Source organism: Triplophysa rosa, linkage group LG14 (assembly GCF_024868665.1).
Source record: "Triplophysa rosa linkage group LG14, Trosa_1v2, whole genome shotgun sequence".
Classification (NCBI taxonomy): Eukaryota; Metazoa; Chordata; class Actinopteri; order Cypriniformes; family Nemacheilidae; genus Triplophysa; species Triplophysa rosa.
In genome coordinates, this window is record NC_079903.1 from 2,257,089 (window position 1) to 2,281,796 (window position 24,708).

Sequence of the window (24,708 nt, forward strand, 5' to 3'; positions counted from 1 at the left end):
AACGTCGAGAGACCGACAGAAAGGTAGATTGAGTATGTCTCGAAGAGGACCAGGGCTGCTGGGAAGCAGACGGTGCACGGGATCTCGGCGGCCAGAGGGCGGTCGAGTCGCAGCTGGGGAGGATATACTTGATATCCTCTGTCTGCTCCTTTACTGTCGAGAACTGCAGCATGACAGTATCACCAAACAGCCCCCCATTGCGAGATGGGTGCATCGAGAAAGCGGACTTTCTCGGCGTTACTCATCTGTGCAAGGTTCAGCCAGAGGTGTCTCTCCAGGACCACAAGTGTGGACATCGTCCGACCCAGGGCCCATGCAGTCACCTTGGTTGCCCATAGAGCGAGGTCAGTGACGGCGCGGAGTTCCTGCATAAGCGCTGGGTCGGTCTTACCCTCGTGGAGCTCTCTCTGCGCATTGACCTGATGGACCTGCAGGATGGTCATAGCGTGGAGAGAGGGGACCGCTTGGCCCGCAGCAGTGTAAGCTCTCGACACCTCAGATGCTGAAAAGCCTACGTGCTTTGGACGGGAGTCTAGGTCGAGCCACTGGGTGACATCGACGTATCCTCTAGCTGCCCCACCATCGAGGGAAGAAAGGGCCATGGAACCAGTTGACATGTACGCACCGAAGGGGAGCATTCCAGGTCATACTAGGTTCCTCATGCACTTCCGGGGAACATGGCACTGGGGGCGAGTGCAACTTGGAGCCGCTCTCAAGCCCGAGGTACTGTGCATCCAGCCCTGAGCGTTGGGAGAGGCAGTGCGGTGCACCGCAACCCAATGCCGGCGGCCCGGGAAAGCATGGCTGACATTTCGATGTCTGCTTCTTCCTGAGCTCGACCCCCAGAGGGAGGGAGCTTCAAGGAATCGTCGGAGTCTGATGCCAGTAAGTCACCCTCCGATGCTGCAACAGACATCTCATCATCACGTACCGTTTCCGATACGTGGTTGAGGAACAAGACGGTGGGACCGTCTCATGGGGAATGGTCAGACGAGGTGCGAACGGTCCGCGAGCCAGTGGCTGACGGATTAGCGCTCACAGTAATCCTCATATCACCCTCGCTGCTCACCGTAGCGGGCGGCAGGGCCGTAGTCCTGCCGTCACGGAACGGGAAGCAGACGAGGTGGTGGCTGAGTCCCGCGGGAACACCCGTGACGCAACGTCTGAATCATCAACCGCCCGCAGTGCGGGCAGGACGTATCCACAACATCTGCCCGAGAGTACTGGAAGCAGACATCATGTCCGTCCCCCTCCTCGATGAGTGTGTTGCACCCACGAGAACAGCGGGACATGCCACGCTGGAGAAATTTGCTCTTTTAGAGAAAAAACTCGAACACTTCTGGAACCGCCGAGACGCCCAGGGGAAGTCGCCGCAGGAAGGGACAGTCCGCTGCACCACGTCGTAGAACTGGTAGTCTTGTACTTGCTATTTGTAGCGAAGTCTGTTGATCATGAGCGAAGGCTCCGAAGAACAAAAGGTGAATGAATGAGGCACGCCGTCTCCCTTTTATACCTGGATATCTGGGGGCAGAGTCCGGCATGCAAATTTCATTCGCCAATTTCATTGGCCATTTCTAAGAAGTCGGAAGTGATTGGTTCTCAGGGACAAACCCATCTGTCGGCTCGACACAATGTCGAGAGACCGACAGAAAGGGAAATAAAGTTTACACGGCAGCATGATGAGAAAAAACGCCCATGTCAATGCGGGTGGCCACATGAATGCTACGATGTTAACAGAGTATGATGAGAAACGAACGTCTATGTCATTCGCAGATTGGTTGAATGAATTGAATGCTCCAGCATTAAATAATGGCTGTAAAAACCCCTTCACACAGAACTATACGGCATGCTCGCAAACAGCTTCAGCCAAAACGCCCACATACTGTAATGAATCGTATGTTTCACCACAAACAGTAAGAAAAACCAACCCTTTTGAATGGGAAATGAGATGCATGACAGTGCAATTGATACACAGTGCTATGTGAAAAGTACACCAGCAAACTTAAAATCTCAAGAAGTTATGAGCAGTGAACAAACAAACGAAGTCACGTCTCGAAGTATGCCCGTAATGCATCACAAACCCTGCCAACGTGCTACCTGTGCAGCCCTGCATACTGTACACGACCCTGAGAGTAACGCTGTGTGTACCAATGATGATGAGCATTGTTTTCTTGAGCTGAATAGATCCAGACGACACAGAAAGAAGCCACGCCAGATGTTCTACGATCTCTCATCAGACAGTGGAGAGGAATGCAGTGCTGTAAAGAAAGAATCCCAACGCTCCAACCAGGTCAGTTTGATGGTTCCACTTCTTGGAGAGAGTTTGTAAATCGCTTCGAAGATTGCGCAAGAGCTAACCGCTGTGCAGATGAGGTTCTGATTACTGGGTGCTGCAGGTGCTGTGGTTCACAAAAACCCCAGATCACGTCGATGGGATTATGACCGCATCGTGGAGGAAATGGAAGCTGCATATGGGCCGTCATCAGAACATGCTGCTGCCATTGGAATAGAACTGAGGCAGAGAGTCCGAAAAGCAGGTGAGCCGCTTCACGTATTGAGAGATGAGATATGTATATGAGAAAGTCTCCGTTGTCTATGCAGATAGCTCTGAAAAAGAACAGGACTCCATCAGTGTTGAGGTGTTCACTAATGCGATGGGAGATGCTGACATTGTGCAGAGGCTGCTGGAAGAGCGTCCACACACACTGGCTCATGCTTATGAGATTGCACACAGGTATGAAACCACACGTCGCACAGCCACGAGTGTAACACAGCTTATGTAGACTGCCACAAGACCAGCAGAGTGGAGAACCAGAGCAGCTGCGCTACGGGAGTGCCCTGAACAAAGTGAAAGCGACGAGGAGAACTCCGTATCACCAATCCCCAAGTGGAGACAAAAACACAAAACACCTGTGAAATCCAGAGCACAAAACTTTACCAAGCGAAGAAAATAAATTGGGGAGAAATTGTCTGTCACAACTGTCAGGGCGTCGGTCATATGAGGTGGAACTGTCCTTCACCCAGGCTCAACCTGCAACGTGTAGCTCAAGCATTACCCCAAAACCCCAGAAACTCAACCTACCTCAGAAGTTTTCAGAGTCAAAGGTAGTGGCCCTGAAATGTGCATACACACCCTGCTGTATAATATGGAAGCGTGCGCCCTTTTGTACAGTGGAGCTAGGAGGAATGTGTTGCCTCGGCACTGCTATGAGACCATTATAGTCGATGTGAGACCCCCACTCAGACTATCCACCATACAGGCGCTGCAGGGAATCAGCTCTTTAAATGTCAATGTTCTTGGTGAGGTTGATGTCCCAATTCAAATAGGAACTCACACAGTCAGTGTTAACTTCATTGTAGCAGACGTAGCAGAGGCCATTCTAGGGCACCCATTTCTGGAACAGGCCAGAGCACGTCTTGACTTAGGCAGCCGGAAGATCGTACTGTTCGGTGAACAGATACCTTTACTTCACTCCGAAGGACAAACCCAAAGTACACATTGTGCGGATTGCACGTACTACTGTGCTGGAAGCAGGATGTGAGTTTATTGTGCAGGGCAACGCACACTTCCGGAGCATGTAAAAGGCGACGTGCTGCTGAGTCCAACTAAAGGCTTCATGGAGAAACATCATGTGCTAGTGTCGAGGATCATGGTTGACGCCCAGTGAGATAATCGAATTCCCATGAGGCTATACAACCCTGGCCCCGCTGAGGTGAGGATAAAGAATGGAGTTGTTGCTGGAGTTCTCCAGCTGGCAGATGTAGTACCGGTTCCTACTTCATCAGTATTGCCTACAGGCCTAATTCACACAACTGTCCCGAGCCACTTGCAGTCAATGTATGCTGAAAGTGTTGCAGATTTAAAAGAGACAGAACAGCATGATCTGGCAGAGCTGCTCATTGCTTACTGTAATGTTTTCTCCTCCGGCCCGACAGACCTTGGTAAAACAAACCTGGTGCAGCATGACATCCAAACCCGCCCAGGTCCACCTGTGAAGCAACCCTCGCGTAGAATGGCGTTTGAGAAGCAGAGAGACGCCGACAGACAGATCGAACAGAATCTTGAGTCTGGTTTAGCATCCCTAAGCAACAGCAGCTGGGCTTCACCGATTGTGATGGTACAAAAAAGAGAGACCAAACATATCGTCTATGTCTGGACTATTGAGCATTAAATGAGCGCACCATTAAAGATGCCTACCCACTTCCACGTATCCAAGACACGTTGGACACGCTGTCAACGGCAAAATGGTTTAGCACTCTGGACTTAGCTTCAGGCTATTGGCAGGTGGAATTAACCCCAGAAGCTAAGCGGGCCTCTGCGTTCTGTAGCAGGAAGGGACTGTTTGAATGGAATGTCATGCCTTTTGGGCTTTGCAACGCCCTGGCAATGTTCCAACGCTTAATGGATCGTGTCCTGGTTGGAATGCAATGGGAAACATGCCTAGTTTATCTGGACGACATCATTGTGCTGGGAAAGGATGTGAAGGAAATGCTCCATCGTCTGGTCCAAGTATTCGAAAGACTACACCAAGCTAATCTAAAACTCAAACCCTCCAAGTGTTGTCTTTTCCGCCACCAGGTGGCCTACCTAGGGCACATCGTCTCTGAGCATGGCATTGCCACAGACCCGCAGAAGGTGGAGAAAATTTGGGAATGGCCCCAACCAACAACCGTTCATGAGGTTCGGCAGTTGTGGGTCTGGCCTCCTACTACAGACGGTTTGTGAAAGACTTTGCCACAATCGCTAAACAACTTCATGATCTCCTAAAGAAAAACGCCCGTTTCCACTGGAATTCTGAGCATCAACAAGCTTTTAATACAGTGGAGGTAATACAAACCATCAGTACTGCCAGCAACACCTTACCGTTCGGGTGGATTCCCGAAGAGCTCCGTTCGGCCCAGGAGGCTGATGCTGATATAGCACCAATCAAAAGGTGGATGGGAGAAGGAGGAGAGCGACCATCCTGGGACAGAGTGTCAGCTTGCAGACCAGTAATCAAAGCCTACTGGAGCCAATGGAAAAGATTGTATCTAAAAGATGGAATTTTAGTATGCCGGTTCTACCTGATGGAAGGCCCTGAATTCTACCCCCAAATCATCGTGTTCTGTAAAAATGTCATGCATCATATGCACAATGGACCTGTCGGCGGACATTTTGGAGTGGAGCGAATGCTGTCTCGATTACAGACCAGGTACTACTGGTATAAGATGTGGGAAGATGTGACGCTATGGTGTCATACATGCACCAGCTGCGCTGCCAAGGCCCGACCCACCAAAAGACCTCAAACGCCTATGGGCGCCTAACTATGAGAGTGGGAGCTCCCATGGAAAGAATCGCTGCTGATCTGATGGGTCCCATGAATGAGACAGAACGATTCAGCCGATACATTCTAGTAGTACAAGACTACTTTACCAAATGGGTGGAAGCCTACCCCCTTCCTGATGACCGGGCCGTTACTGTAACGGACCAACTTTATGGAGATGCAGATTTAATTTTCCAACAGGACTTGTCACCTGCACACAGTGCCAAAGCTACCAGTACCTGGTTTAAGGACCATGGTATCCCTGTTCTTAATTGGCCAGCAAACTCGCCTGACCTTAACCCCATAGAAAATCTATGGGGTATTGTAAAGAGGAAGATGCGATATGCCAGACCCAACAATGCAGAAGAGCTGAAGGCCACTATCAGAGCAACCTGGGCTCTCATAACACCTGAGCAGTACCACAGACTGATCAACTCCATGCCACGCCGCATTGCTGCAGTAATTCAGGCAAAAGGAGCCCCAACTAAGTATTGAGTGCTGTACATGCTCATACTTTTCATGTTCATACATTTCAGTTGGCCAAGATTTCTAAAAATCCTTTCTTTGTATTGGTCTTAAGTAATATTCTAATTTTCTGAGATACTGAATTTGGGATTTTCATTAGTTGTCAGTTATAATCATCAAATTAAAAGAAATAAACATTTGAAATATATCAGTCTGTATGTAATATACACGTTTCACTTTTTGAATGGAATTAGTGAAATAAATCAACTTTTTGATGATATTCTAATTATATGACCAGCACCTGTATATGGGGAGATAATGTGTTGAATGCATTTCTGCCTGTTTTCTGCAATGTGGAATATGTTACTGAAATGTTACTGTGAAAATGTAATACTGTTGCAGGTCAGTTATGTCATGGTGCTGGAGTGGTGTTATAATTTGAAAACAATCCAGAGTGGGGGTAGTGTTGCGGGAATATCGGCATTGTCCCTTTAAGAAGCATGGGGTTTGTAGTCCTGACCGTACTGGATGCTGGGAAAAGTAGTGCGGTTGCGGTGTATTCACGTGTGTGAGAACAAGGTAGCAGTATTTTATTATTTTTCATAATTTCGTGAAAGCACCCGCGAGTTCAAGTGATTGTGAAATGGTATAGTGATGGATGGAGCTGTCGCTGACAAGATTAAACAACATGTCTCGCAATAACTTTGTCGGCTCATCATTGTGAGAAATGGACCAGAGCAAACTGTTACAGCTATCCGCGATCGGAGAGGCGGATTAACGAAAAAGTAACATAGTGTGTGATGCCCTGTTTTTTTCTGCAAACTTTCAAAAAGTCTGCAAGTGTGTGATGTCTAGTTTTTTAAAAATCTGTGCAGATTTTAAAAGTCACGTGGTGTATTCCAGTCTTTATCTATATGGAATTACATTACGAATTTTGTGTTCTCTCAGCTTGGTGCAACCAAACATTAATGTGTTTCTTATTGAATTTAAACAATATCTATAAACATGCTATGAATCTAAACATGTTAAAGCAATGAAAACTCTGTGATGATGTAATTAATTCTAAATCCCCCAATAGCAGATCTTAATTGTTTAGCTTTTCTTTTTCGTTTGTTTACATAAATTCTTGTGTTACTTAGAAATCATGTCTATTTCTTTATTTATATAATTTTTGTTAACCTTTACCCCCTGGCTAACAATGTTGTTATTCACTGTAGCGAGGAAGGCGGGACGAGAGCCGTGGGGCAGGAAGGCGGGGCCGGTGGCGTGAGTGATAATGAGTGTCAGCTGTACACGCACCGGTCCCGCATGCCTCACGGGGAGCTAGGGAGCATAAGAGGACGAGCGACGGGACTGCCGAGGAGAGAGGACCGGGCCCGGAAATGTTAAGTTTTATTTATGTTTGTGTGGCCGGCAGTCGACCGTGAGGTGGCTGCCGGCCTTTTACTTCCGTGTTATTGTTTGTTTATTTATTTATTTATTTTTACATTTAAACAATAAACTTTAATCAAAAATAAACAAACAATAACACGGAAGTAAAAGGCCGGCAGCCACCTCACGGTCGACTGCCAGCCACACAAACATAAATAAAACTTAACATTTCCGGGCCCGGTCCTCTCTCCTCGGCAGTCCCGTCGCTCGTCCTCTTATGCTCCCTAGCTCCCCGTGAGGCATGCGGGACCGGTGCGCGTACAGCTGATACTCATTATCACTCACGCCACCGGCCCCGCCTTCCTGCCCCACGGCTCTCGTCCCGCCTTCCTCGCTACATTCACTTGTTTTTTTCTTCTTCATGTCAAAGAAATTGTAATTTTTTAACTCTTCTGGCATTGTTTAGGGTAGAAACTGACCGACTCCTGTTTCTACAGAAGGATTTCTCTTTGGTCTACAGCTCCTGGAACAGTTGTCACCACTTCTCCTCCACAGATCTGGTAAAGACAAGAAGATAACAGTTATTCTACAGTCAAGTCATCTGATTAAGAACTCTCTGGACATTTACCGTCTATCTATCTATACAGTATTTACACAGTATATACAGGCTTATTAAACATTTATTTTTAAAGGGGTCTTATGACACGTCTAAAACGAATATTATCGTTTGTTTTAGATGTAATGCAATGTGTATACATGATTTAAGGTTCAAAAATGCTGTATTTTCCACATACCGTGCATGTTTGTATCTCCTCTTTGCCCCGCCTCTCTGAAACGTGCAGATTTTTTACAAAGTTCATCACTCTGAAAAGCGAGGTGTGCTATGATTGGCCAGTTAACCAGTGCGTAGTGATTGGTTGAATACTGCAAGCGTGTGATGGAACTGTAACGCCCACCTTACTTGCGTATACATTTGGGTGGTCTTGGTCAAATCATAACAAGTATTGAATTAGATTTGTGGGGGTGTGGTTACATGAGGCGTTTTAGGCAGGTCTGGGTGAGCATTCGCTTTTAGATAGAATGCATCTTTTGTTCCGACACTTTAATTTTTACAATTTTACATGCCTAATACATGCATGGGCAACTTAAAACACACCAAAGAAAAACACGTATTCGCGCCATATGACCCCTTTAAGTTACACAATAGTGTAAGTCACTTAACATCTTTAGGACACTAAAATTAAACACTTAATTCAATTGAAGTGTTTGAATGATTACACCCCACACAAAGTCAACTTAACCTAATATACTGTATACAGCTACATGTAGACAGAATATAATTTCTTAGATAATGTATTTATAACCAATAAAATCATCCGTCTAAAGTATCAGACTATGCACAAGTTTTCTATTTTAAAATAAAGAAATTTTTATGTGTTATGGTTGTGACAAAAAGGGACAAACGTCTTTGAAAGACAACATACTTTGTAGGATTTTTGTGAAAAATGCACAAAGCAGAAAACAAAAACACACAAAAGGGGGGGGGAGGGGTATTTAAACCACCATATTATTACAAAATACTAACATCTGACCTATCAGTAAGGTACCTTTTTAAAAACTTGATTTTTGCATCTTATCTTTTTACTCATGTCAATAGTAACTGGGGGTATTACAATATACAGGTATTGTCAGCACCCGTCATATTAAATTTGAAGTGTGATTTTTGTTTGCCAAAAAGGAGAAAAATAATGAAAGATGATTTTGATTGACATTGGTATAAATTTGTTCATTTAAAAAAAAGTAAAAAATCGTATATTGTGACAACTCTAATAAAACAATAAGCAAAACGCCTACCTATGTGAAATATCTATATACAATATGAAATGCCATTTATGCTATGTTATTATTTATCATAGGTGTAGTTGTTGGCGCATGCGCAGACGGGATTCTCCCGCTCTGGTGGCTCCCAGGGATAGACTTTAGTTGGCCAATTTCCCTTAGGTTATGGTTTAGGAACGTTCTCAACCCCGATCCTACTACGACGAGGGAGTGGCTTATATGATTCAGAATTCAACATTCTAATTAATTGAGTCTTTACATTGTCAAAGCACATAAAAATCAAATACACACTCACGCAGTAGTTTCTCGGTCAGCGCCCAGTGACGTAATCATACATTTGCCAGCTGACCAAACCCTACTTATCAACTAGGCGTTTAGCCAATGAAAAAAAAGCGTATCGTTGCGTATTTAATATTAATGAGTCCAGCCATTCCCGTAGTAGGATACTAAAAGTATCGACTGGCCCCGCGAATTTCTCTGGTAAGTGATTCCAGAAACGCTGCTCTCTGTACAACGCTTGGATGAGGTTGATGCTGCCCTGTTGCACCTGGAAGGACGAGCGCATGGGAGAGGAGGAAGGTCAGTCCATCTGCATGCTGTTTATACAGTGTTTGAAGGTAAAGATGCGCTGGAGATGCGCAGATCTTCGGTAGAGGTCGTGAAGGATCCTGAGGCGTGCGCGCGCGCACTGATGCTGGCTGCGCAGGAAAATGTTTCCATTGCTCATTGCTTCAATCAACGAGACAGAGAATAAGGCTGTTATTAACAAAACCGTGTAAGAGTGCGTGCGTGCGTTTATTAAGTCAATTCAAGTACGTTACGTGTCTTTACTAGGTTATGTTGGTCTCATCAACTGTAAACATTACAAGCTGTGCAATAATAAAACTACTTGAAGTGCCCATGGTAGTAACATGGTTTGACCAGGCGGATTATAGGAAACCTGGGATATCTGTGAATTTAGATGAAAATAGGGATTTCTGGAACTAGCAAAGTGATGGGAATTTCTGTGATTACAAATGTTAATATTTAATTAAATTAAATTGTATTTAATTACAGTTAATATTTAATTGACTGGAGTGTAAATGCAAGCTCTGCAATTATTTTAAAAGAATCCATATTCAGTTTTCATCAACAACTGGAAAAATTATGCAAATTCACTGAAACCTAATATTGGATACCATGTTAATCCCATGTTACATGAATAATCATTCAAAACCATGATGTGTAGATCTTTAAACCTGTCTGAAGTTTGATGAAAAAACATGTGAATTAATCCACCCATAACAAATAACAAATCAAATATTCTTTTGACCTGCTTTCAGTCTGTTGTTCCATCATCCGCTCCAGTTGGGCACTTTCTCTCTCACCTGCAGTGCTTGTGCATGGGTGCATGCATGGATCTGTGTGCGCATAAAAAAGCTCTTTCTCACGTATTTCAGAAGTCAGATTGCTTTGTAAAGCTGTAAATAGTTGTAAGGTTTAACTTTAGGCGAGCCGAGAAACTTGCATTGAAACGTGTGATGATGACCGCCGCTATAATTGTAGTACTGTATTATAGTACTTAGTAAGCTGCTGTAAAATTCCTAGAGACTAAAGTGTTTTTGAACCTATATTAAAGTATACTGCAGTGTTTACTACAGTTTATGTTTATCATTTTACTACAATAATCTATTTTTGCTATAGCAAATACTATAGTACACTACAGCATTTTTTCATCCGAGTGTTCCGGTTAAACTGACTTTTAAATTTCAGCCCTCCGAAACCACGTTTTATTATTCTGTGCGCTCCTCTTCAATGGAGCTTCTCACTCCTAAGAGGCGATTCACATGTCGCGTCTAAAACCGCGCGGAAAACGCGAGCCGCACTGCTTTCTCCTTTTTTCCAAAGCACCTGGAATTTGCGCTCTCCTGGCGTCAGTCGTCGCTAAGCAACCATGGGCCATGATAGCCATTGAGACGAGGAGGTATAAACAAAGGATAAATGGATTATATGCACTGAAAATATCTTGCAATAACTCTGCTATTAAATTCAGTTATGCTGTGATCCTCTGTGTCTCCATCTTCATTGAGCTTGTCTATATTGGCTGGTTGGTTCTTGTCACATGACCTGCTGTGCGCTTGCGGCTTTTTGAAATGTTGAGATTTTTCATCTCTATGCGGCGCCGATGCGACTGAAAAAAGAGCGTGTTGCACCACATGTGCGTCGCACCGCATGCGTGTTGCCCCGCATGCGTGTTGCCCCCTATTTCCGCATGCCTGCCGTTCGTCTACATTTAAAATAACGAATATGCGTGCAGAAAAGACGCAAAATGTGAATCGGGCCTAATGCGCACTTGTTGCGCTAGCTTGCTCTTTCTCTCCCCACTATTGCGCTTTCTCTCAGTCACTTCTATTCTTCAGTACAGACACAACCCAGCTAACACACGACGTAACTTTGTGATTCTCATATTCGTCATTACGATTTAAGATTGCATGTTGCTGGGATGTGGTGATTACCTCCTGAAGACGTACCTGGAACGTACCATATTTGTCGCAGTGACATACCAAGTAACGTTTCTGGGACATGATGAGTACGTCCTGACGACCAAACAGTCATGTTATTAAAATCGTTTTTAATTTAATTTAAACAATTGTCATCCCTCACATGGATTAAATTAATTTGTGATTTAATCTGTGCGTTAAATATTTAAGTATATTCATAATTTGAGTAATTATTTATTCAAATATGTATAGCACAGTATAACGATTATAAAACTCAACACAGCACTGCACCTCAGAATCAGATATTTTATTTATACTTTAGTTACATGACATAAATAATCAAAGACTTCAACAAAATATAGACGATTTAAAGCAGATATTTATTGACAGAGATGAATAAACATTATCTTTAAGCTTAACCGTCCTATTATGTTCAATTTTTAGCAACACTTTTAATGTGTGGGGTCATTTTGACCCCAACACTTCAATATACAAAATTGCTCAAAAAGAAAGTTTTATGTTTTGTTATTTATTTAGTCACAATTAACCTACCTACTATTTTACTTAGTATTAAGAAAAAACACATCTTTTTCATAATTTCATTATATTATATTCATTTTTTTCTACATGTAACCTGTTGCGTTTACCTAGAAAAACAGCATTTTGCACCACATGAATTTATAGAATATTTAGGATAATATTAACATTTTTTACATTTGATGCAAGTTTTTTTCAAAGGGTAAATGCATTCAAGCTATACATTATTTGTATACTGTATCTACAGTATACATTGTTTTATACACAATACGTGTTCCCTGGCTTTTGAACCAATGACCTTTGCACTGCTAATGCTTTACCAACTGAGCTACAGAAACACTTCTGTATATAGGCTATACTGTACATATGTATAGATATACACACACAAAAAAACAACATTCAACAGCTTCAAAAGTTTTCCTGTTTCTCAGTTGAAAGAGCATCGGTCATGGGTCCCATACACTGCAGTATACCCTGTTCACTGCCAGTCATTTTGAATAAAAAGATCCTCCAAAATGCAAAATTGTAAATGTAAACTGAACACTAAATACAATTTCACAATAGTTAGTACTTTTTTGCTACTGGGAATCTGTTGTGCAGATTGTGTGTGTGTGTGTGTGTGTGTGTGAGTGCTGTGCGTGCGTGCGTGTGCGTGCGTGTTTCTGATGTTTGATACGATAAGTACAAACTAAAACTAATATTTTACTTATGTTGGCAAGAGAGATTCATCAGGAAAAGGTAAAATAGAACAAAAAAATATTTGGCATAGAAAGTTAAGCATAAAAAGAACAAACATCAACGATTAGGTTTAGATGTGTACAGACATTCTGGAAACTCTGTAACATAAGATGAACATGTCTATGAACTATTTTAATGAAATTAGAAAAAGTCAGAAAGAATCAAGTTTTAAATATGTATTTAGCATATTTAAAAAAATTGTAAAAGTAGCTTTGGGGTCAATTTGACCCCAAACATAACAGGAGGGTTAACATTATATTATTGTCTTAACACATAAGTTTAGCTGGCAGTCCATTTTAGAAACAACAATCAAAAGCTTCTTTAGTTACACTCACAAACATCAGGGTCGGTTCATTTAAACGCGCCAAATCGATCAAAAATCACTAAAATATGTTTACTCTCACATATGTAAGGTATAAAGTAAATAAAGATTTTTAATAAACTGCTAAAGTAATATATCAGCAAGTGAGGTAAAAAAATACTGTTAACGTTTAAATGATGCGAGCACGAGGCTCTTTGCAGAACAGAGAAGTCGCGTGCGTGCTGGAGATGCGCACACACATATCAGACGCGCGTACTAAATAAATAGAATGCGGTTTTAATTGTGGTATTGAATTAAACTCCTGTTTAATAGCTGTCAGAAGTCGAATTTATAGCATTCGGCTTGAAATTATAACATATTTTACTCTGATCATAAATTTTCCATACAATAACATAATAAATAGAAATGACCAGATTCATTAATCAAATGACCAGTGTCCAAGTTATCTGAAGATGAGTACATCACATCGCTACAACGTTCTCCATAGGATTAATTCATGACGTTGTTTGAGGACGTGGCTAGGACGTTTCTGGAACATTAGCAAAAATGACCAGATTCATTAATCAAATGACCAGCTACCATGTTATTTGAAGACCAATACGTCACGTTGCTACAACGTTCTCCATGGGATTAATTCACGACGTTATTTGAGGACGTGGCTAGGACGTTTCTGAAGAAGAATAAGAAGTTTTTTTTATATAGCGCCTTTCCATAGCTCAAGGTCGCTTCACATAGTGCTATACATACATTTGCACATACACATACACATTACAAACACATAAGGCCACAAATAGCCACATTATCCAAAATACATATTGAAAAGATACGTTTTTAGCTGTGTCTTGAAGGTAGGCAAGGATGATATATTACGAAGTGTAAGCGGTAGCGAATTCCATAATTTAGGAGCATTAACACTAAATGACCTACCACCTACAGTGGACAGCCGAAAACGAGGAATGGACAAAAGACCAAGCTCAGATGATCTGAGGGTCCGGGCAGGAGAGTAGGAGCAGAGTAGATCAGACAGATATGGAGGCGCAAGACCATTTAATGCCTTAAATGTTAGAAGTAATATCTTAAAGTGAATACGTGATGCCACAGGTAGCCAGTGAAGATCATGCAGTAGGGAAGTAATGTGAGCAGAGCGCCTGGTGGAGGTGAGAACTCTAGCTGCTGAGTTTTGAACATACTGTAACCTTGCTATGAGTTTTTTAGGCAGACCAAAAAGTAGAGCATTGCAATAATCCAGACGTGATGTGATTAATGCATGAATTAGGATTTCAGCATCAGCTAGAGTGAGAGAAGATCGAAGTCGTGCAATATTACGAAGATGGAAAAAAGAGTTTTTAACAACAAAAGAAATATGAGAGGCAAAAGATAGAGATGTGTCAAATAAGACACCAAGATTACGGACAGATGAAGAAGGTTTAACATGAATCCCGTCAATTTCAAAGGACAGGTCCATCCTTTTGACTGAGGTAGCAGCTCGAATCATCAATATTTCGGTTTTGTTATTATTTCGTTTAAGGAAATTCAAGGACATCCAATGCTTGATATCCCTGATGCATGCAATAAGTGAGTCAGGCAGGGATATCCTATCAGAGCTGGTGGTAAGGTAAATTTGAATGTCATCAGCATAGCAATGAAATTGAAGCCCATGCATGCGTATGATGTCACCAAGTGGAGAAATATAAATGATAAACAGAAGTGGACCCAGAACTGACCCTTGAGGAACACCCTGTGAGACCGGAGCAGTGGCAGATTTATACCCTTGTATGGTGATATAATATTTTCTGTCGCTGATGTAGGAAATGAGCCAGGAAAGAGCTGAACCAGTGATACCGATATCAAAAAGGTGAGAGATGAGTATTTCATGGCAGACTGTGTCAAATGCAGAGCTTAGATCGAGAAGAATCAGGATGTTAATTGACCCAGAATCCCTGGACAGAAGAATGTCATTAACCACACGAAGAAGAGCAGTTTCAGTGCTATGTGATGAGCGAAATCCTGACTGAAAAGGTTCAAAAAGTCCATTAGCATTTAGGTAAGATCTCAATTGTGAAGCCACAACTTTTTCAAGAATTTTACTCAAGAATGGTAAATTTAAGATTGGCCTGTAATTGTTCATGTTTAGATGGTCAAGGCCTGTTTTTTTAAGAATGGGGGTCACTGAAGTCATTTTTAATTCAGCTGTAACAATGGCAGATGCTAAACTTCAGTTTATCATATGTGTTATGAAAGGTTCAACTTCAGGAATACACATCTTAAGCAAAACAGTAGGTGTTGGATCAAGATGGCAGGATGTTGAATTAGACTTCACAATTAGATCACTTATGGCAGCAGAAGTAGTTAAAGTGAAAGCAGAGAGAGAGTTTGTTGAGTAAGCCGAGTCAGCTGACATCAAGTGAGCATTTGGGTCAGTTGTATAAGGGGTGTCTTTGGAAATGGATTCAGTGATTGACTTCAATTTGTCTGAAAAGAAATGAGAAAAGTTTACAAGCACATCAGAGCCAGAAATAACATGTTGTGGAGGGTTAGTGAGCTTGTTAACCACAGCAAACAGAGATTTGGGCCTGCACATAGAATTCTTAATAGTAGAAGAGAAATATGAGGATCTTGCAGCATTGAGGGCTGTACGGTAGTTGAGCAAATGTTCTTTCAAGGCCAAGGAGTGCACAATGAGTCCAGATTTCCTGCACAGTCTTTCCAAGCGACGTCCCATAATTTTCATTACTCGGAGTTCCGGAGTGAACCAGGATGAAACATGTGTAGATGGAACCAGTCTAGTTTTAACAGGAGCATGTTTCTCAAGTATTTGGAAAAAGGAATTATTATAGATGCTGCATATTTCTGATGGACAGTTGGATAGTAAACAATCTGACAATAAAGAAGCCCTTATTGACTCAGAGAATGCCGATGGATCCACAGAACAAATTTTACGATAGGTGAGCATTTTTTTCACAGGCGATACAGATGTAGGGAAACTAAAACTGAAGTTTAGGAGTTTGTGATCTGAAAAGGCAAAATCAGTTCCACTAACAAGAATATTATATAAACCAGATGTACATATACGATCCAGTATATGACCCCTGGAGTGAGTAGCAAAAGTTACATGTTGAGTTAGGCTGAAACAATCCAGAACAGATATCAATTCGTTGCATTGTACGGTGTGTTCATGTATATTAAAGTCACCAAGAAAAATTACAGATGAATAACTAGCACAGACAAGAGTGAGTAACTCACTAATCTCTGAGAAAAAGTCTGCATGAAATTTTGGAGGTCGATAAATTAAGATTATAGCCATAGATGTTATTCCAGTCATTTTAAGTGCAAGATATTCAAAAGATACAACGTCATGGAACTCAATCTTAGATATTTTGATACTCCCACGAGTATCAAAACATATTTATATATTTAATATAATATAATATATATATAATTACATATATTTAATATAATAAATAACGAGTATTTCTGGATGTAAGCAACAATTCTAAGAAATGGAACGTTGCCAAGACGTCCTCAGAACGTGGTCACAAAGTAATGTCAAGGTTACCAAATGAAGACAAACTGGTGATGTCTTCAGAACGTACTGTGTTTGCTGGGAAGTTCGGAAGACTAAAAAGATGACCTAGCATCATGCCTGAATTATAAGTGCGTGTGAAACTTGTCTGCACCAGAGGTCGAGCTAACCGAAAATGTCCTTCATTTATGGAGACATATTCTCGAAAATTCACTTTTATAAGGTGTTTGAACTAGGGCTGTGCGATTTGGGGAAAATATCTAATTGCGATATTTTTGACAGACATTGCGATTGCGATTTTAACTTTTCTAATTCAAGCTTCAGCTCAATATTGTTTGTGTGGAGCACAGTATGGGTATAGTTACCCTGCTGAAAGAAAACAAAAACAAAAAACATTACAGAAATTCTAATTGTTTCCATTAAAACCATTACAAAATTCATTTTTGTAGTGTGTTTTGGGCATTATTCAAATAGGGCTTACTGTTGTTCAGTTGGTTCCCAACTTCAAGATTACACCACACCAATAGAATCCAAATACCAGTGTACACTATTATAGTTTCCATTAAAACAAATACAACTCCCATTGTAACCCTTAAATCCATAACATTTTCTATTGTGTTCGTGAATTATTAAAATAGTTCATCGGTTACATAGGCTGATTTATAATTTTTTAAGTATGTGGGATCTTTTAAAACCATTAGAAAATGTGCTGAATGTTTAATTTCATCCAAGTGAAATTAGCAAAACAGTTAGATAGAATTTACATTTGTTTGAAAGGCGGAGATAGGCGTGAGTTGACACAGGGTGCGCACGTGCGTCAAGCCTCGTCTATATTGCCAGATGCCCGTGTGGAGCCGGACTCAAGTACTATAAACGTTATTACGAAGCAGGCTGTGTGTTATGAGGTGTGTGCGCATCAAGTTTAAACGGCTCGTCCGCGAGACGCGCAACGCGGGGCAGAGACGTGCGAATATGAAACAGGCTGTGAGTGCGCGTCAAGTTTAAACGGCTCATCCGCGAAACGCGCAAAGCGGGGACGAGTCGCGCGAGTATGACACAGGCTGTGTGTGCGGTCTTCTGAATTGGACGGTTCTTTAGTATTTATTTGCCTAATATGATCGATCGGACTCTGCAGATGCCATAATAACACACTCTCTCTCTCTCCTGCCTTCTGTTTGTTTGTTTTTTTAATGACGGACGTTTACGCAGTTGACTAGGGCAGTGCTGACTACCCAGCTAACAATTTTACGTTTTAAAAACGTTCCTGTAACGTTTCGATTAAGTTTTAAAAACGTGTATGTTTGAACATTCTTAGAACGTTCAAAACGTCCAGTTTTTTAGACGTTGTATTGTAACGTTATTGTTTGGTTATAAGAACGTTATTCAAAACGTTTTTAGAACGGTTCCGTTTGTTGTTATATTAATGTTCTAAGAACGTTTTTATAAACGTTATAAAAACGTTCCATTTGCCATTATAATAATGTTTTAAGAACGATTTTAAAACGTTCCATTTGCCATTATATTAACGTTCTAAGAACGTTTTCCTAACGTTCACAGTAAGTTTTAAAAACGTTTATGTTTGAACATTCTTAGAACGTTCAAAACGTCCAGTTTTTTAGACGTTGTATTAACGTTATTGTTTGGTTATAAGAACGTTATTCAAAACGTTTTAGAACAGGTACGTTTGTTGTTATATTAATGTTCTAAGAACGTTTTTTTAAACGTTATTAAAACGTTCCATTTGCCATTATATTAATGTTCTAAGAATGTTTTCCTAACGTTCACAGTAAGTTATAAAAACAATATGTTTGAACATTCTTAGAACGTTCAAAACGTCCAGTTTTTTAGACGTTGTATTAACGTTATTGTTTGGTTATAAGAACGTTATTCAAAATGTTTTAGAACAGGCACGTTTGTTGTTATATTAATGTTCTAACAACGTTTTTTTTTAACGTTATTAAAACGTTCCATTTGCCATTATATTAATGTTCTAAGAACGTTTTCCTAACGTTCACAGTAAGTTAAAAAAACAATGTTTGAACATTCTTAGAACGTTCAAAACGTCCAGTTTTTTAGACGTTTCATTAACGTTATTGTTTGGTTATAAGAACGTTATTAAAAGGTTTTCAGAACGTTCCAGTCTCTTGTTATAAAAATGTTCTAAGAACCTTAATTAAAACATCATTAATCAATGACATGCACAAAGAATCAATTAAATGTATACTTTATATTATATTGTAGTTATATTCAGTTTACATTATAATTAACTTCAAACAGTATTTCCAGTTCACATCAATATATAACATGAAAAACAAAACAATCAGAAACAATTCAGAACTTTAAGATTTTTAAATGGACTTGAAATTATTCTAAATATTTAGAACATTCATGAAAAATGTACATATGGCAATAACACTTAAATCTAAAACATAAACAAAAAATAAATAAAAAATATTCAGAGATACAGAGATATACATGACAACTGTTTTTAAGGATGTCACTGTGACTCCATGTCAGCTTCAATCACCGGGACATCGGAGTGGACATAAGCTTCAGAGAATACTGGAACGACAAAAAGACAATAGTATTGTATTTAAAGGGGAAGTTCACCCAAAAATCAACTTTGTGTGATTTTTACTCACACACATGATGTTAAACATATTTAGAGAACTTACGGCATCTTCGGAGCACAAGTTAAGATATTTAGGTGACATCCGAGAGACTTCCAGGCCTCCTCAAAGACATCATGGTGTCAGTTTTTGTCAAGGTCCAGAAAAGTACTAAAGACATCGTTAAATTGGTCCACCCGTGCATAGTGGCTCAGTTCAATTTTTTTGAAGCGACGAGAATGCTTTATGTGCAAATAACAAACCAAATTACCGTTTTGTTCCAGTGTTTGACTAATGTCAGTGTATGGCTCACGAGAGCACTTCTTCTGCATGAAGAAACACAGAGTTGCACTTCCGTGTTGTGAGTCAGAGCGCCGGAGTACCAATAGGGGCAAGCCCCATGTGGCGTTCGTCGCACAAACCTAATACGCATGCGTCAAAGTGCTCTCGTCCAAGAAGAAGACGAAGAAGTGCTCTCGTGAACGCACGCCATACACTGAAAGGACAGAGGAGAATATATCCATTGAAGTCAGTATTTTGGTGTGTTTTTCGCACATAAAGCATTCTCGTCGCTTCAAAAAACTTCAACTGAGCCACTATGTGGGGATGGACCAATTGAACAATGTCTTCAGTACTTTTCTGGACCTTGGGAAAAACTGAGGCTATGATGTCTATGAGGAGGCCAGGAAATCTCTTGGATGTCACCTAAATAGCCGGAAGTTGTCTAAACATGTTTAATGTCATATGGGTGTGTAAAAAAAAACACACAAAGTAGATTTTTGGGTGAACTTCCCCTTTTAGTGTGGTGAGATTTAGTATAAAATAACTGGAACGCTGTACTTGCTCATGCAGAAAATCTTATAAATAAACATAAAATATTTTTTTAATGCTTCAGCATGATGAATTAATGATTAGTCAGAGTTATGGATAGGTGGTTTTTTTTAGTTAGTATTTGAAGAGTATGGTTCCAAAATGAGATAACCATAAATCCAAAATAAAGCTCTGTTTATCAAAATGTTACACAATGAAACATAATAAAAAACATGATTTTTGAAAATTAAAAACGGAGTTCTCTCATCTTGGAACCAAACTCTTCAAATACTACCAAGTATTGTACCACTGAGTACTACTGCATCAAAATAATTGGGTCTTGCTATTGTATCGTTTACAATATTATTTATTTATAAGAGATAGTGATACAAAATATAGTTTCTACCTTGCACAAAATAGTATTTAAAAGAGAAACTTTAAAAGATAAATGTTTAACATGGCAAATATTTTAAATAATTTAATTTAAACATACAATAATTTACATAAAAACCAGCATGCACTAAAAGGGGGAAAAATGGTCATACCCAGTCCCGGTCAGACTCCATGAGGGATATAGTTTTGTGAAAATACCACTGTCAAAGAAATGAGAAAAAACTGAAAATTTAAATAATCTGAAAAAAAACAAGCCTGATGCATTATAGGGAATAATATTCTGATAATTTTACAGTTGGTTTGATAACTTTATCGCAAACGATGGCAGAGTTAAATGAATTGAAGTACATTAAACATAAAAATATGGATTTAGTATATAAAAACATAACACACGCAAAGAGCGTGAATGTCTTATGAATATCAAACGTCAAACTAACTTGACCGCTTTGGAAAAAAATGCGCGGCTTGTCCCTCCGGTCATCTAATCTTAGCCCAGGGCCAGGCAACGTCGGTACTGGAGAGCCGCGCTAGCAGAGTTTAGCTCGATCCAACCCTTATCAAACACAACTCATGCTATCTGGGTTAATAACGTTAATCCTGAATACACTGATGAGCTTGTTTGGGTGTGTTTGATTAGGGATGTAAACTCTGCTGCGGCTCTCCAGCACCGACGTTGCTCTTGTCTTGGCCGATTTGGGGAGAATATCAAGAACGTGCTCCAACGAAAACATTTCGATATATGGAAAGAGTGAACTGAATGCTACGGGAAAACATTGTCTTAGCAAAAACATTTATCAACGTAATTTCGACTGTATTCCTTAGTTGTAAATAACGTTAGCCTACTAGCTAACAGCTCTGTGAATAACGGCCGCAGTTTTCGAGAAAGTTCAATCATACGGTTAACCCAATCATAACCTCATTAAAACAATAGTAACTGCTGCAAAACTAAGATTATCAACATAGTGATTAAAGTATTTTTCATAGAATCAGCAAAATTCACTATGCTTACCTGAAAGTCGCAGTAGCTTTGAACCAGTCGTCCGTTATTCCTGCTGTTTGATACGCACGTGCTCTCTAAAACCACGCCCATACTATCACGGTCATCAGCATCGTAAATCCTTGAAAGTTTTTCATATGTATATATATATATATATTTTAATTAATGTACATTTATAACACTATTTTTGGTATTATACTACCTTTGTATCAAATTACAAAAAAAACTAGTTAATGCTAATGTGGGGGTGTTTCTAATGCAGCGTCTGTAAATTTGACATGTTCTCTCTGCTCACTGCCGTCCATCTCTCTATTTTTTCCCTTTTATTAAATGTCGTGAAAACACTGTTGTGTAGTTTTTCTTTTGATATTTGAGCAAATGGGAATGCAAAAAATATATTTGTGGTACTCTCCCATTCACTGTGACGACTTCCGCTGCTGAGAAATGTTGTGGAGTTTGAATAAGTAGTTTTGAGAATTTTATTTCTGATCTGAAAAATGAGCAAGCGACTGAGGGAAAAGAATCTCTGACAGATTTGCTGAATAGGACTAGTTGTTATAATCCCACTATTTCAGCACAGTTGAATTGCCCAATAGGACATTTCTCATGCCTTATGCAGGGGGAAGCAGTAAAGAATATGAATGGAGGTCTGAGGTTTCACTGGTTCATCGGGTAGGAATCCTCTGTGTTTCGCCATAAATTATTATAATACATATAGCATGCTTACCTTTCCTTACCATTATTAGAGACATCTCATGAGTTGTGTCCCAATTTCATCACATTATCCTGAGTGACAAATGCCTTTTGGTGAGATGCTGCTGATAATGCCCTTTGTTTGGTTCCCATCAATGCAACACATCGTCAGTTGTGCACCTCAGCCTCATTGGGTTTTTCGGCCCTTTATCACAAGACACCCTCAGCCAAGGGAGGCCCACCGCAGGTTGAACAGACCTGGGTGTATCGCATTGTTACAAGGTCATCTGGCAGAAGCAGTGGGCAGCTATTGCTGCAACTCAAAGGCACCACAGTCGTGCCCTGAGAATCGAACCGGCAACCTTCTGGTCACGAGTCCGACTCTCTAACCATTAGGCCACGACTACCCAACCTCCCCAACCGTTAATATGTGCTCAGTCCCCCCGGTCCCGTATGGCATAACATTACAAAATATGACAAAAATTTAAACGCAACCATATGCGCCAACCTGTTGGCTAAGGCTGTTATAGCCCCACTGGGCTCCGTTAATGCAAGCTCAGTGCCCTCGGTCCTGTATGGCATAACAATACAACACACAACACCATTTTATTACGTGGTTACTTGGCAGCCCATATTGCATCCTTCTGTTTCAACCACAGCCAGTTGCTGCTTCTCTCAGCAACAGTGGCAAGTTCTTTGACTACCATCCGTTGGGCCTGTCCTCTGATCCCCACTTTCTTAAGCAGCCTTGTAGTGGAATTGGAAACAAAGCCCCGGCAGCCCACTTCCAACGGGAACACTTCCGCTGTCTATCCCCGATCTTCAGCCTCCGCTGCCACGTTGGCATACTGGAGATTATTTCTTTCAAATGCTTCGTTAATGGCCTCTTCCCAAGGTACAGTTAACTCAACTATGAGGGCTGTCCTACTGGAGCTGGACCACAGAACCATGTCCGGTCACAGATTGGTCACTTGTATGGTGTCAAAACGAAGTGACACTTTATATTTTCATATAGTGACTTTTAAGTAAACTGCAAGTTAAAACGGATTTTAATTATCTGATTGATGGCACTCATTGATATCATTTTGTTTTTATTTTAAATATGAAATGTCACAGCTGTAATATTTAAAGAGTATTTCACTAACAATACATACAATAAGCCAAGCCAACATTTGTTTGCAACCTCAAGAACAGAAAAATTACGCTAGTTCTAAGAATGTTTCAATTTGCGTTATTATTTGTTATTATACTCATCCTTAAATTTTCTTACATATCCCCAGAAGATATTTATGGTAAAATTTTTAGAACGTTACATTAACAACGCAATGATAATGTTTTATGATAATTTTTTTAGAACGTTCCACTAACAAATGCAATTATAGCGTTTGTAATGCTTACGTTTTTAGAACATTACATTAACAACGCAATGGTAACGTTTTCAATGCTAATGTTTTTAGAACATTCCGGTAACAATGCAATTACAACGTTTGTGGTGCTAACTTTTTAGAACGTTACATTAACAAAGCTATGGTAACATTTGAAATTCTAACATTTTTAAAATGTTTCTCTAACAACGCAATGGTAACGTTTTCAATGCTAATGTTTTTAGAACGTTCTGGTTACAATGCAATTACAACGTTTGTGATGCTAACTTTTTAGAACGTTACATTAACAAAGCTATGGTTACGTTTGAAATTCTAACGTTTTTAAAACGATTCACTAACAACGCAATGGTAACGTTTTCAATGCTATTGTTTGTAGAACGTTCCGCTAACAATGCAATTATAACGTTTGTAATGCTAACGTTTTAAGAACTTTACATTAACAACGCAATGGTAATGTTTTCAATGCTATGTTTTTAGAACGTTCCGCTAACAATGGAATTATAACGTTTGTAATGCTAACGTTTTAAGAACTTTACATTAACAACGCAATGGTAATGTTTTCAATGCTATGTTTTTAGAACGTTTCGCTAACAATGCAATTATAACGTTTGTAATGCTAACGTTTTAAGAACTTTACATTAACAACGCAATGGTAATGTTTTCAATGCTATGTTTTTAGAATGTTTCGCTACCAATGCAATTATAACGTTTGTAATGCTAACGTTTTAAGAACATTACATTATCAACACCATGGTAACGTTTTCAATGCTAAAGGTTTTAGAACGTTCCGTTAACAATGCAAGTATAACGTTTGTAATGCTAACGTTTTAAGAACATTACATTATCAACGCCATGGTAACGTTTTCAATGCTAAAGGTTTTAGAACGTTCTGTTAACAATGCAATTATAACGTTTTTAATTCTAACGTTTTAAGAACATTACATTACCAACGCAATGCTAACGTTTTCAATGCTAATGTTTTTAGAACGTTCCTCTAACAATGCAATAATAACGTTTGTAATGCTAACGTTTTTAGAACGTTTATCAATTGCAGATAACGTTAAGGGAACGTTCTACTAATGTTATTGCAAGAACGTTTTTGATAGCTTTGAGAGAACCTTTAGAGAACGTTAGCCAAAGTTACGGGAACGTTCCCTGTTAGCTGGGTAGGCATAACGGAAGTGCGCTCACTCAGTTGGTTAGCAAGAATGCCACTCGAAGCGGGCTTGGAACAGACGCGTTT

The 24,708-nt window shown here is 40.2% G+C and overlaps 1 protein-coding gene and 2 long non-coding RNA genes across 4 annotated transcripts in view; 1 reads left to right on the forward strand and 2 right to left on the reverse strand.

The window, feature by feature from the left end:
• The window catches only part of LOC130564361 (uncharacterized), a 30,350-nt gene extending 20,962 nt beyond the window's left edge, over positions 1–9,388 (reverse strand). Inside the window, exons 1-2 of the long non-coding RNA XR_008964245.1 lie at positions 9,274–9,388; positions 7,619–7,696 (exon numbers count right to left, since the gene is read on the reverse strand). This is a non-coding gene — a long non-coding RNA (uncharacterized LOC130564361). The remainder of the gene's footprint in view (positions 1–7,618; positions 7,697–9,273) is intronic.
• A 7-nt stretch (positions 9,389–9,395) lies between these two features.
• The window catches only part of limk1a (LIM domain kinase 1a), a 98,491-nt gene continuing 83,178 nt past the window's right edge, over positions 9,396–24,708 (forward strand). Inside the window, exon 1 of one of the 2 annotated variants that reach the window (XM_057350360.1) lies at positions 9,396–9,557. In XM_057350360.1, coding sequence (XP_057206343.1) covers positions 9,500–9,557 — 58 coding nt within the window. In that variant the 5' untranslated portion in view covers positions 9,396–9,499. The remainder of the gene's footprint in view (positions 9,558–24,708) is intronic. The other variant, XM_057350366.1, reaches the window with a different exon arrangement.
• On the reverse strand, positions 18,822–21,461 carry LOC130564359 (uncharacterized). The gene is made up of 3 exons (XR_008964243.1): positions 21,400–21,461; positions 20,543–20,590; positions 18,822–19,140 (listed from the first exon to the last, which is right to left on the reverse strand). It is a non-coding gene; the product is annotated as an uncharacterized LOC130564359 (long non-coding RNA).